Here is a 12918-nt window from a genome sequence, read left to right as displayed (position 1 = left end):
TTTTCTCCAGTTCTTCAAGGAGTCCTTTGTTGGCATTTAGAGACAGGGTTTCAGCTGCATATAGAACTACTGGCTTCAGAACTGTTTCATAGTGACGTATCTTGGTGTTTTGGGAAAGGCATTTTTTGTTGTAGATTGTGCGGGATGTTTGGTAGGCAATTTCCAGTTTGCGTACTCGCTCCTGAAGTGCTTCTTTGTCCAGTCCATTTTTCATGATGATCTCACCCAGGTATTTGAATTTGTCTACTCGGGTGATGTCCCCGTATTTTGTATGGAGTTTTGGTGGAGCCTCTTTGATGGTAGTCCTTACTTCTGTTTTCTCAAACGATATCTGCAAACCAGTTTGTTCGGCAATTTCCTTTAAAATTTCAACTTGAGCTCTAGCGGTTCCTATGTTGGTTGAGAGAACAGCAATATCATCGGCAAATGCTAAGCAGTCTGTTGCGATCCCCTTGGATTTGGTTCCTATTCTCAATGGACTGTATTTGTTTTCCTGTAATCTCACCCGCCAGGTTCTGATGAACTTTTCAAGAACACAGTTGAAGAGTATCGGGGATAGCCCATCACCTTGTCGGACTCCTGTTTTGATGTCAAAGGAATGCGAGAGACATCCGTGGAACTTCACCTTGGATTTTGTATCGGTCAGGGTGGCTCTAATTAATGCCAGCAGTTTCAAATCAACTCCAAATTCATTTAAGATGTTTAGCAGGACTTCCCGGTCAATGGAGTCGTACGCTTTCTTAAAGTCCACAAAGACAGACACATACAATATCTGATGATCGTTTTCAGATTTTGGATCTGTTCAGCTGTTGAGCGACCTTTTCTGAACCCTCCTTGGTATTCACCTTTTTGATGTTCGACTTGTGCTTCCAAACACTCCAGGATGGCAAGTGATAGAATTTTGTAAGTCACGGGTAGCAAAGATATTCCTCTGTAGTTGTTGATGTTCTTCATGCTGCCTTTTTTGTGTAATGGATGGATCAAAGCTATTTTTCAATCTTTGGGTAGGGTCTCCTTGTTCCAAATTTCTTCTATTTGCTTTTGCAAGATATCAAGTGATTCTTCTGGGGCATATTTCCATAGTTCTGCTACTACTGAGTCTTCCCCTGGCGCTTTGTTATTTTTGAGACGGGCAATGTGGCGCTTGATTTCATCTCTGTCGGGTGGTCTGGAATCTGGGTACCTGAGTAAGGGTTCCTTGGTCTCAATGGCGCTTTGCGGTTTAGAACAATTAAGCAAATTCTTGAAGTAATCTGCCAGAATGCTGCAATTTTCTTCATTTGACGTCGCCAGTGTGCCATCCGTTCGCTCAAAGCATAGAGATGGTGGTTTATAGCCAGTGAGTTTGCGTTTGAAAGCTCTGTAGTACTCTCTGGTTTCATTCTTCCTAAAGTTTTGTTCTATCTTTTCAATGAGAGATTTTTCGTATTTACGTTTCTCAGTTCTGAACACCCTAGCTGCTTGGGCACGTTGGGTTTTGTAGGTTTCCCAATCATTTTCTGATTTCGTAGAGTTGTACTGTTTCCACGCATTGAGTCTTTCTTGGAGGACTGATTCGCAGGTACTATTCCACCAGGCATGCTTTTTGCTTCTCTTGATTTCTGCAACGTCTTTGGCGGCCTCAACAAGGAGACTTTTGGCGTTGTTAAAGTCACAGTCATTTGGTTTCTCCTGGAACTCCTCGACCCTTTGCCGAAGTTTATCATTGTCAAAGCGTGTGATCTGTTTGGCTGTCTTCCTTGTGCTTGCAGGAATTGGTCTGAATTTGATAAGAGACATATAATGATCTGAGGCCACATTGATGCCTTTCTTTACCTTGACATTCATAATCTCAAGGCTGTTTCTCCTGGAGATCGCAACATGATCAATTTGGAACTCTCCGAGAGCTTGGACGGGAGAACGCCAAGTCATTTGCTTTCTGGGTAGATGGCGAAAGTGGGTCGACATGACCTGCAGGTTGTGATTTTCGCAAATGGACACCAGTCTTTTGCCGTTGGGATTGGTTCTTTTGTGAGCAGGGTAATTTCCTATAACTTTCTTGTACTTCTGCTCACGACCTAGTTGGGCATTGAAGTCACCCAAAAGAAGCTTGAGATGGTGTTTGGGGATTTTGTTCAATTTTTCATCCAGTAGGTCCCAGAAATTATCAACTTCATCTGGATCAGACTTGTTCTTATCGTTTGTAGGAGCATGTGCGTTAACTAGGGCGTAGGTTTTGTTCGCGCATTTAATTGTGAGTATAGACAATCTGTCATTCACAGGTTCGAAATTTGCAACCGATTTAAGGATCTTGGTTCTAACAGCAAACACGGTTCCAAGCATCACAGCTCCATTGAGGATTCCTCTTTGCGCTTTGCTCTTGAAAAATCGGTAGCCTTCAGATTCAAAAATCTCTTCATCTGGATACCTTGTTTCCTGTAGGGCCACTATGGATATCTGATTTTTGTGAAGAGCTTTGGTAAGGGTTTTCAGCTTGCCAGTTTGTGTAAGTGAATTTATGTTGAAAGTTGCTAGAAAGGTTTTAGATTTTGGCCTGAGTTTTTGACTCTTCAGGGTACACCGAGACGCTCCAACTCGTCTCTTGCATGATGTCGAGTCTCCCCCAGAATCCGAATGAGACTCGTGCGCCGTGGCGTTCACGACGAGGGATTTATCCGAAGATTTACCCCCTGGGGTATGTTCTTGAAATGTTGTGCCGTCATGCTTTTTGACTTGACTTTGCTTTGGACGGGTACCCATCCTTTTACAACTAGGGTTGTTAGCCCTAGAGGTTGCCTCAAGATGTTTTCTGGCTTCTGGTCATTTACCAGTCTTCGCCGTAACCCTGGCAAGGGACCAGTTTTTTTTTTTACGGTGGTATTTTATTTCCCTACTACCCTCTGACTCTGCTGGCGGCAGAGCCAGCGAGCTTCCCCAATTCCAATGGGACGCGCCCGATGGAGGTAACCGGTAAATCCCCACATGGGTTATTATTATTATTATTATTATTATTATTATTATTATTATTATTATTATTATTATTATTATTATTATTGGAATTATGAATTTAATCATTCAGGACAAAAATAGTTCAGGTTCCCTATGGAAACCAACTCTAAGACAGGGCATAACAAATTCTGGATGCAAGACCACTCTGATGTTTAAAATAATTAGTGGGTTACAGCTAGTTACAACAAACTTCCCTCAGTTTGGCATAAATCAGGCATATAGAAGACATTTTATGATAATCAAGAAGAAATCCATATTTTTATGCGCTAGTTTGAAAATCTTAATTTGCTTACACAGTAGTTTTCTGCTGGACCTACTTCCGGCTATTTATAAAAAACAATCCAAGGTGCCTTGTTTGATCTGCGATCAACTTTTCACTGGAACAAACTCTTGAATTGGTATTATACAGTACAATGTTTTTGCAGCCATATTTTCATATATTTCTCAGGCTTAAATTAGTCAACTGCTGAGGCATTTTAATGTATGAACATAAGGCTGGAGACGTAAGCAACGAACAGTGGTGATCTTAAATAGTCTGAGTGATGGCTAAAAATGTTATTCATCAGGCTGAACCTTCGATGTTCACGATTGCGAACATATCTGGAGATTTAAAACTCACTGACAGAAAGTAGAAGAAGAAATGAGAAGGCATACTCTAATGAGTGGAGTTAACCAGAGGACATACGGCGTATACCCTCAACTACAGCCCTACCTGTATCCATCATGACCTAGCACGACCTACTCCCAAGCCACCCATCAGCAATCAAGTTGTCGTCACTCCACTGAGTGACCACATTTAATGTGAAACGAGGTGATGGTAGTGATGGTGACAACGAGACCCTCCCCTTGTTGGCCCTTAGTCATTTACCTGATCAGAGGCTGCTCCCACATGGCGGTTCCTCTGCAGATGGCCTTGCTCGCCACAGTTCCAGCAGGTGATTTCTCAGGGGTCCTCAGCGTCTTGTTGGTGGCACGCTATGCTCTCCTGTTACATGACAGGTCTTCTCAGTGATGGTGCTGTGGTTCCCTTCACCGCCTCCATCCTTAGGGCTATCGTTAGGGCCCGACATCTGATGGATCTCGGCATTGTAGAGCCAGTATAGGTCGCCTCACACTGGATGTGGGCCTGGGACAGCCCATCCACAGCCTTGTGGGCTATCTGCTCTACCTCTGTGGTGAATTCCTCCAGCATCTCGTTGGTGTGGTGATTCCTCTTCCTTAGCTGGACTTGCTAGGTGTTTGCCAGTTGCTGGTCACCACAGTGCCCCTTGAGTGCTCCCATAATCTCCTCGTAGGTAGTACCTGGTTGGAGATTGTGTAATACCTCCACTTCTTGTCTGTGTAACCTGGCAATCAAGTTTGCAGCCCTCTCCTCAGACATCCAACTCACTAGCGTGCATTGGTCAGCCCTTTGTCCGCCTCTTCTTTTGTCACTATGTGATCTCAGGACTGGCCTCCCTGACAGAGTGAGAGAAAGAGCCATAGGGTGTAATGAGAGCCTTCAATTTCCTGAGGGATCCAGGAATTTCTTCTCATGCAAAGAATCTGGAAGGACTGGCCTCCTTATCAAAGAGGAGCCAGACAAGATTGTGACAGTTCAGTCACAAAGCGAGTTCTGTGAGTGGCAGCGCTATGGAGCAAGTGTTTCGTAGCAGTGGAGTGCTGTTGCGAGTGAACTGACGGTAAATATGAATAGTGCAGCTGAGCAGTGAGGAAGGACTGTGCAGCGGAGTGATGAGGGACTTGGGTGAGTGTGAACCTGGTACCAGGTGCAGGCTTGAGACTATTTGCACACATGTAAATTGTGAAGTATGTGGCCGCAAATACTGTACAGAAAGTTGACTGTGAACTGCCCTAGGGTACAAGTGCCATTTACAGGAGTGTGTGTTGTATAATTATTGTTCTAGCTTGTAAGTGTTGGGCTGAATAACTAGTGTGACTAAACTGTGAGAATGGAGAGAGAGCGATTACTAGAGTGATTATATGACTGTAATTGTATTGCAGTTAGTGATAGTTAATAAATATGAGAGTAAACTCACCAGTTATGTATATTTATTTACCTTCTAGCTGCTTACATGTTATAATATTTATTTTAATAAAAGTTTCAGGCATTATAACAAACCCCCTTTGACAATGGTTTAAGAGATTGTAAACCCTTATAATGAAATCTAATGTTTCTGGTATAACTTTCCAGATAACAGAACAGATGCTGACTGGTCTTCAATTTGTAATATCTATCTCTTCCCCCTCCCTTGAATATAAGAACTGTTCTAGCAGTTTTAAGCACATCTGGAATAACTCCTTAAATAAAATCAGCATAGCAATGTGTGCTTTCGCGCTTGCTGCATTTCGATGTCATATTGTTTTACGTACAACTTTATGTGGTCCAAGGCTAGTTTTTATCAAAACCTTTCTTATGACTGTAGAGATTAGGTCTGCAGAAATATCTGTAACATTATTGACATATTAATTGTTAGTCAGATCAAACACTGCTGGGCTGAGTGGCTCAGACGGTTAAGGTGCAGGTCTTCTGACCCCAACTTGGCAGGTTCGATCCTGGCTCAGTCTGGTGGTATTTGAAGGTGCTCAAATACAACAGCTTCTTGTCGGTAGATTTACTGGCACGTATAAGAACTCCTGCAGGTCTAAATTCTGGCATCTTGGCATCTCTGTAAACCATAAAAAAGTAGTTAGTGGGACTTAAAGCCAATAACATTATTAGTCAGGTCATACATTCCTCTCAAATGAGAATTAACAGTAACTATTTTTGAAAATTTTCTTCAACAGGTCCTTTCTTTATTTTAATATTGCAAGTTTCAATACCATGTAAAATTTTCCAGGTGGCCTTCCTTTTTGATAAAAATATTGAAATTGTGCGAGTTTGTAATCACATTTTTCTCTCCATATTTGATGGTCATTTTTGGAAGCTCTTTGCGGATTACTCTGAGTTTTGTATCGGCACTAATTTCTTTTAAGCCTTGTTTACATGCTTCAATATATCATTTACTTACTGGATTCTTTGGACCAGGTGAAAGATCTAGGCTATATCCATAGCTAAGAACTCCATATTTGGAAACATTTTCATTGAAGTCAAAGTTGGTCAACTCCTGCTGTAATATATATAGCCATATCCCTAATCTCCCCCTCATAATATGTATTATTTATTTTTATGCATTCATCATGTTCTTGTGTAAATGGGGGCGATGAAGTCCCTTGTACTGTTTACCACAATACTGACATGGAATTTCCTGGTCTTAAATACATTTTCACCTTGTTGATAATCCTGATAAAGCTAATGATTTTGATGTTTGGCTCCTTAAAAAAATGATCTTTGCTGATGGTACCGGTATTGTTATTTTATCTAAGTTTGCAGAAGATCTGAATAAATTTCTGAATGGTACCATCAATATCGTCAGTAATCACGAAAATAGTTTATAAACAAGTAAAATCACAGAAAGTCAAAAGATAAATATTATGACATCTGCCTCCTTACAGTAGTTATTACTAGTGTGTTCTGCTTGCATCTCTCTCTTTCAGTAAGCCCATCTTCAATATTTTTGTTACAGGTGTTCTGATGCCTGAAATTCTATTTTCTCATGTCGTGGTCCAGTTTCTTGTGATTTGTGGCCAGACTGTACTGGTGCTTATCTTCTCATTTGCTGTGTTTAATATTCCTCACGAAGGACCAATGTTCGCTGTCATCATCTTGACACTTCTCCAAGGAATGTGTGGGATGTGTTTTGGTAAGTAGAAGAGTCAAAGATCTAATACTTTTTTTGGTATTACATGCTCAAAGTATAACTGCACTCAGGCATGCCAGAAAGAACTCTACGTTTACGTTCGGTGCTCAGTCATCCAGCTCTATTGCCAGGTAAAGTAGCGCACTAATCTATGAGTCTGAACTAGCCAGTCCTTGGCACTGTTTGTTCTTATATTCTGTGGATTTTTTTGTTTTGTTTTGTTTGTGAACGAGTGAGTGATTCTCTCCAAATAGATCCATTTGAAGGAAAAGAATGTGTTGAATATTCTTAAATGAATTTGCATTGGATTATTATTTTTATACGCTACCCTTGGTTCAGATATTAAAATAAAGGCAATAGTCATGATCAGTTAATTTTAGTTTTGGTCCAGAAATTATATGTAATTCTTTTGCATGTGGGAGTGACTAAACTATAATACAGGGTGGCGCAAAAGTCACTGGACAGTTGGTTAAAAGAAAATGAAAGTAACAGCAAGACATAGTACAGTAGGAAGTTTTAAACCGTTAAGTGTTATTACCAAATGGCGATGATAACGCTTTTCCAAGTTGGTGACAAGGGATAAGTATTTGGATATGCTTCAGAATTACGTGGTACCAGGACTTATGATGTGTGCTGACAACTTTCAAGAAATTTACTTTCAACACGATGAGGCACCACTTCATTATGCCACAACCGTCCGTGATTTTTTAAACGAAACTTTGCAAAGAAAAGTGATTGGTCGAAGGGCAAATATTGACATGCCTCCACGTTCACCAGATATCACGCCCATGGATATTTTCCTATGGGATGTCGTCAAGAACTCTGTTTATTCTGAAAAGCCTCGGACCATTGCTGAAATAAAAGACTACCGAGCTCGATAGCTGCAATCGCTTAAGTGCGGCCGGTATCCAGTATTCGGGAGATAGTAGGTTCGGACCCCACTGTCGGCAGCCCTGAAGATGGTTTTCCATGGTTTCCCATTTTCACACCAGGCAAATGCTGGGGTTGTACCTTAATGAAGGCCATGGCCGCTTCCCTCTCACTCCTAGCCCTTCCCTGTCCCATCGTTGCCATAAGACCCATCTGTGTCGGTGCGACTTTAAGCAACTAGCTAGAAATAAAAGACTACACACACGACATGTTTCATGATTTGGACAGTGATACAACACCATGCCGTAGAGTATATAACTGTGTTCCAAAAATACTTGAAAGATATATTCATGCAGATGAAAAACAGTTTGAACATAAAATATAATTGTAAGCATTGTTTGTATTTGTAAGGAAACTTAAATTCAGTCCAGTGACTTATGCGCTACCTTGTATATTGGTTTTGAAGTCATATTACATTTAAAGTTAATTATAATATTGAAGGTGTGTGGCCTCTCTGGTGCAGGTCTTTCAAGTTGACGCATTCGAGGTAACCTGCATCTCTATGAGGATGGGTTCTTTTCCAAGATGGATTCTAATGTTGAAAATGGCATAAATGCTTAACACCCAAGCTACAGGAATAAACTAAAGAAAGTAAAAATCCTGACCTGGCTGGGAATTGAACCCAGGACCCCTTGGACCGAAGGCCATGTTCAAGAATTTTAATTTGCTGCCATTTAGGCTGTCTGCATGTCAGTTCTGATGTTCTGTTTTACTCTAAGAGAGAGAGCAAAGGAACGGAGCTCTGTTGGGCATCAATGGCTGAGTTTTAATGAATTTTGTCAGGTAAATACCAAATGTATCACTGAGGTCTTTTACATGCTGACTTTATACAATACAGAGCATCAAATTAATCTTTTCCGCCCTTCAAAAATCGGACTACCTCTATCAGGATTGAACCAGTGATCTTGGCATCCCGAGGCCAACACTCTATGACTGATCCACAGAGAGAGCTTATTTATTTTGGTGATATTTCTTCAAACTACCTCAGTCCTTTTCAGTTTCATCACATAATTTTCCATCTATCCATTTCTGTATGTTTTTTATTCATTATTCTCTCTATGGTTTATGGTTTTCCTTGATGTTGAGAAGGCATTGCAAGAGAGAAGATATGGGAATGCTTGAGAAAAAGGAACGTGCTGGAGGGACTGGTGAGGAAAGTTCAGATGCTATATGAGCACTGTTACCAGCTATGTCCGATTGGGTGACAGACATTCATCTTGGTTCCAGACCAAAAGTGGAGTCCAGCAAGGCAATGCACTAACCCCATTATTGTTTATCACCATCATGGATGACATAATGAAGAACATCAAGAAAACCTTTGGTGAACTAAATGCAATGGTTTTTGCTGATTATATTATGATCTGGAGAGAAACTGAGTAACAAATACAGCTGAGACTCAGTGAATGGAAGGTTAAGTTCCAGGAATTCAATCTCAAGATAAGTGAACCCAAAACAGTAGTGATGGCAATAAACAGAGAGGGACGACCAGCGAACATCATGCTAGGAAACCATCCACTAGAAAGTGTGGAAAACTTTACAGACCTTGGCAGTGTAATATCTCGAGCCATAAAGGAGGTGGCAAATAGAGTGCAAAAGAGCTCTCACTTTTACCAGCAAGTACGAACACTCCTCTGGGATCCCAAAGTACGAACAAAATCAAAGCTGGTGATGTTCAATCAGTACTTCATACCAATCTTAACCTATGTTATCAAAACCTGCACTCTCACTAAGAAAGACTCATCAAGGTTGCAGGCATCTGAGATGGAGTTCCTCAGGTCCATAATTTTAAAAAAATCAAACTGGACAAGTTGAGGAATGATGTGGTTAGAAAGGAAACTGGGATTGAAACATCATTTGTTAGATCGGGTCAGCATGTCCAGATTGAGGTGGTTTGGGCATGTAATGAGGTTGGAGCCAACAAGTAAAACGGATGGTGGGAAGACCAAGACCCACTGGATGGACATTGTAAAGATAGGTATTGCAGATCGGGGAAGGACACTGGGGGACATCATTAACAATGGAACGTATCTCAATAAGACAGAATGGAAGAGGCTTGCCAGCAGTACCCAGGAAACTGGAACCGTAAAATGATGATGATGATGATGATGATGATGATTCTCTCTATCTCTTGTTTTCTGTAACAACTTCCCAGAAAATTCACTTCTACTCTTTTCAATTTGATATTTGTCTGATGTCACTGGCAAGGTCTCATCTTCATTATATGTAAGCAATGAATATCATTTCTTCACTCTCCATCAGTACCTCCCTATTCCATAAAAAGATTTCATATCTGTGGTAGAAAACACTTCGAATGTCAATAAAATGTTTTATTCTAGAGTAAACTGTATGTATACCTTATGTTTTAATCAAATAATTACAGGATAGTTACAAATAATAAACTAAATCTGTTTTCAGGATTATTGATCTCCTCAATGTGTGACACTATTATGATGGCCACATATCTTGGCATGGGTAGTTTCCACCCATTGGTTCTCCTTTCTGGTAAGTTAATTTTTTTTATTCTACCTATGAAGCAAGAGAAAGCTCATGATGTTGCCCCTACATTATCCAAGAGAAATGCAGTGCTAAAGATAATAAACCTGTGCTTTCACCAGTCCTACTTTTTGCCTAATGAATTTTAGGTATAGTAGGTATTACAGTATCTACAGGGTCTTTATGTGCAGTCTATTTCTTACAATGCAATATTTCAGTTGAACTTCATATTTTGAATATATTAATACAGGAATAGGCTCTGGAACATAATCAGTAATCAAAATCACTAAACAAACTGAAGAGTTTGCAGGAAGATAAAAACAATAAATTTTCTTTAAACAGTTGGTATTAGTCTTTGATTGTAATGTTTTTAACACAGGGTTCTTAATTTGTTCTCTATTTAGTAATGTTACATCAACAATCTCTTTCTTATACCAGGCGCTTGGCTTGTTTTCCATGCTTCTGTTTATTTGTTTAAATTTCTTTCTACCACTGTAGATTAAGGTTTAAAAATCCCATTTTCAGTTTAAAACATTATAATGTAGGCTAGTTTACTTCATAATTATTTTCTGAAAGAGAAGCTGCTATCTTGTTCCTGATTCGATGGTGGCAAGTATTACGCAAGAGGTCACCGTGCAGACAAGAGCCTAGGATGTGTGCTAAGGCTTCTGTCTCGCTTAGTGTCTGCAGTGGGCTCCGTCAAGGCTTCGAACATGGATGGATTTATGGGAGTGGCATTGCCTTGTAGTTTGATTGTCTCTCTCCATTCAAAATTGCTGATTCCTGTTCTTGTTTGCTAAGGGACAGTCTTCGTACAGAATCATGCCTTTACCATGTGTACGTAGGCGACATCAAAATTTTAAATTCCTCTCTTCTTAAATGTCTCTACATATCAGTAGATTTTTTAGATATCATGGAGTCTCCTTCATCTATACCTAGTCCTTTCAAACATTTTAATCTGTCAGTACGTAGATCTCTGGTGGCATTAATGTACTCATTACAAGATTTTTCAAGGATTGACAATAATTAGATTGCTGAACTAAATCTTCCCATTGAGCCTTGAAAACACCAAGTCCTTTACTCTTCTTGATGAATAAATCATGGCATCAGCTGGTAGCTGCAAAATTTCTTTAACTCTATGCCTTGTTATTTTATCTAATGTGAGAGGAAACAATTTAGACAGTTCATTTAGATTTTGAAAGCAATAGATCAATGAAGGGATGTTGAACTGACTTGCCACCGAAACTTTTTTTTTTTGGTTCTGTTTTCAGGAGTGGGCTGCTTACCAGCAGATTTAGATTTGCTTTAAGTTCATGTATGGTTTTCTCTTTGTCAAAAACCCATTTGTTGCAAAAGTTTATACCAAGATACCTAATCTTTTCAGATTTATTGATGAAACAAATTTTGCAGTCTGAGTCTAGTGATATTAGAGAGCTATCAAGGTCTCTCTTAGTGTAAACTTTTCATCTTCAACACACAGTATTTACACATCAACTTCCTGCTTTTCATGCATATCAAACTCTCAGTTTGTTCTCTTTGCTTCAGACAAATTATAATATGTGTTGTGAATAATTCTTCTACTATGATAGGGATCTGGCTTCAAAAAATCTCTGTCTGAAGTTGTAAATCTTGTCTCTTCATTTGAAACATAATGCAACTCTGTGTATGTACCTGTTATTCTGATATACATAAATTACTTAGGATCATGTACCTGTACACTGAGTATTGCTGCAAAATTTTCAGATTATTATGCATATCAGGTGAAATAAATATGATGACTGAACAGAAGGACTAAAACAATGATACTTTTTCATTATTAATATTGATAAAATGAAACTTAGAAATGGATTTTTAAAGGATTGCTTTTCTTAATTGTAAGAGGAGAAAGCTGTAAATGTGACTGACTTCAAGATTTGAACTCACATACCCACAACTTTCTGGATGGGTATGGTAACCCGTTCTTCAACAATAGAGCTCATATTTTCAGCCAGTTGGGTGTCTAGCATTAGAGACAGTTTTTCCATCAACCTCTTGCTCATTTTGTCCATCTTCTTTTTCAAATTTTCACCTATTTACTCCATACATGTCTAAGAGAATACAGCACTTATTGTATATCCAGAATAGTTCCGATTTTTTTTCCTTTCAATGCATTAAATCCTGCTATCATCAAGTGTGGGCATTCTTTATGGTATCACTTCTTTTGCAGTTTCCATCACATACCACTGCATTGGTGTCATCTTCAAACAAGTGTCTGCATTGTGGACATCTCTTTGGAACTTTGTCTTCCTTTATATACGTGTTTGCCATGATGATCATTATTTACATAGTATTATTATTGAATATATAACATTTTAAAAATCTCTATAACCAGATCTCAGTTCCTGAAGTTCAATATTGTGCTCCACTTGCTTATCGAATCCGACTTATACGTCAACATTATTATTTCAATCTATCTTGTTATTACTTCCACCTATTTTGCGTCACTTATATCACTAGATTATGGCAGAAAAACAACATTAATTTAAAATCTGCCACATTTACATATTACAAATTTTAATTTTAATTGTTGATGTCGGCAATAATGTTATCTTGTTTATAGCAAAGCAAAGTCACCTACGTACAGGCCATGAAGGCCCTTGGAGGAGTGGAAGGTAAAGGCTTCCACCATTGTTAACCTCGGCACGTGATGGGGTAGAATGGTTAGTTCTACGCTCGGCCGCCTTTGCCCCCAGGAATTAACCTGCTACTCATTTTTTGTGTAGGCTGA

At 39.5% G+C, this 12918-nt stretch overlaps 1 protein-coding gene across 1 annotated transcript in view; it reads left to right on the top strand.

Annotated features, from left to right (window-relative positions):
- The window catches only part of LOC136877132 (ABC transporter G family member 23), a 153524-nt gene that overhangs the window by 131773 nt on the left and 8833 nt on the right, over positions 1 to 12918 (top strand). Inside the window, exons 14-15 of the mRNA XM_067150943.2 lie at positions 6555 to 6731; positions 10074 to 10160. Of these exons, the coding sequence (XP_067007044.2) occupies positions 6555 to 6731; positions 10074 to 10160 (264 nt within the window). The remainder of the gene's footprint in view (positions 1 to 6554; positions 6732 to 10073; positions 10161 to 12918) is intronic.

This window comes from Anabrus simplex, chromosome 7 (genome assembly GCF_040414725.1).
Source record: "Anabrus simplex isolate iqAnaSimp1 chromosome 7, ASM4041472v1, whole genome shotgun sequence".
Lineage (NCBI taxonomy): Eukaryota > Metazoa > Arthropoda > Insecta > Orthoptera > Tettigoniidae > Anabrus > Anabrus simplex.
The sequence above is the reverse complement of the archived record's forward strand: the minus strand, read 5'-3'. Positions and strand labels throughout refer to the sequence as shown.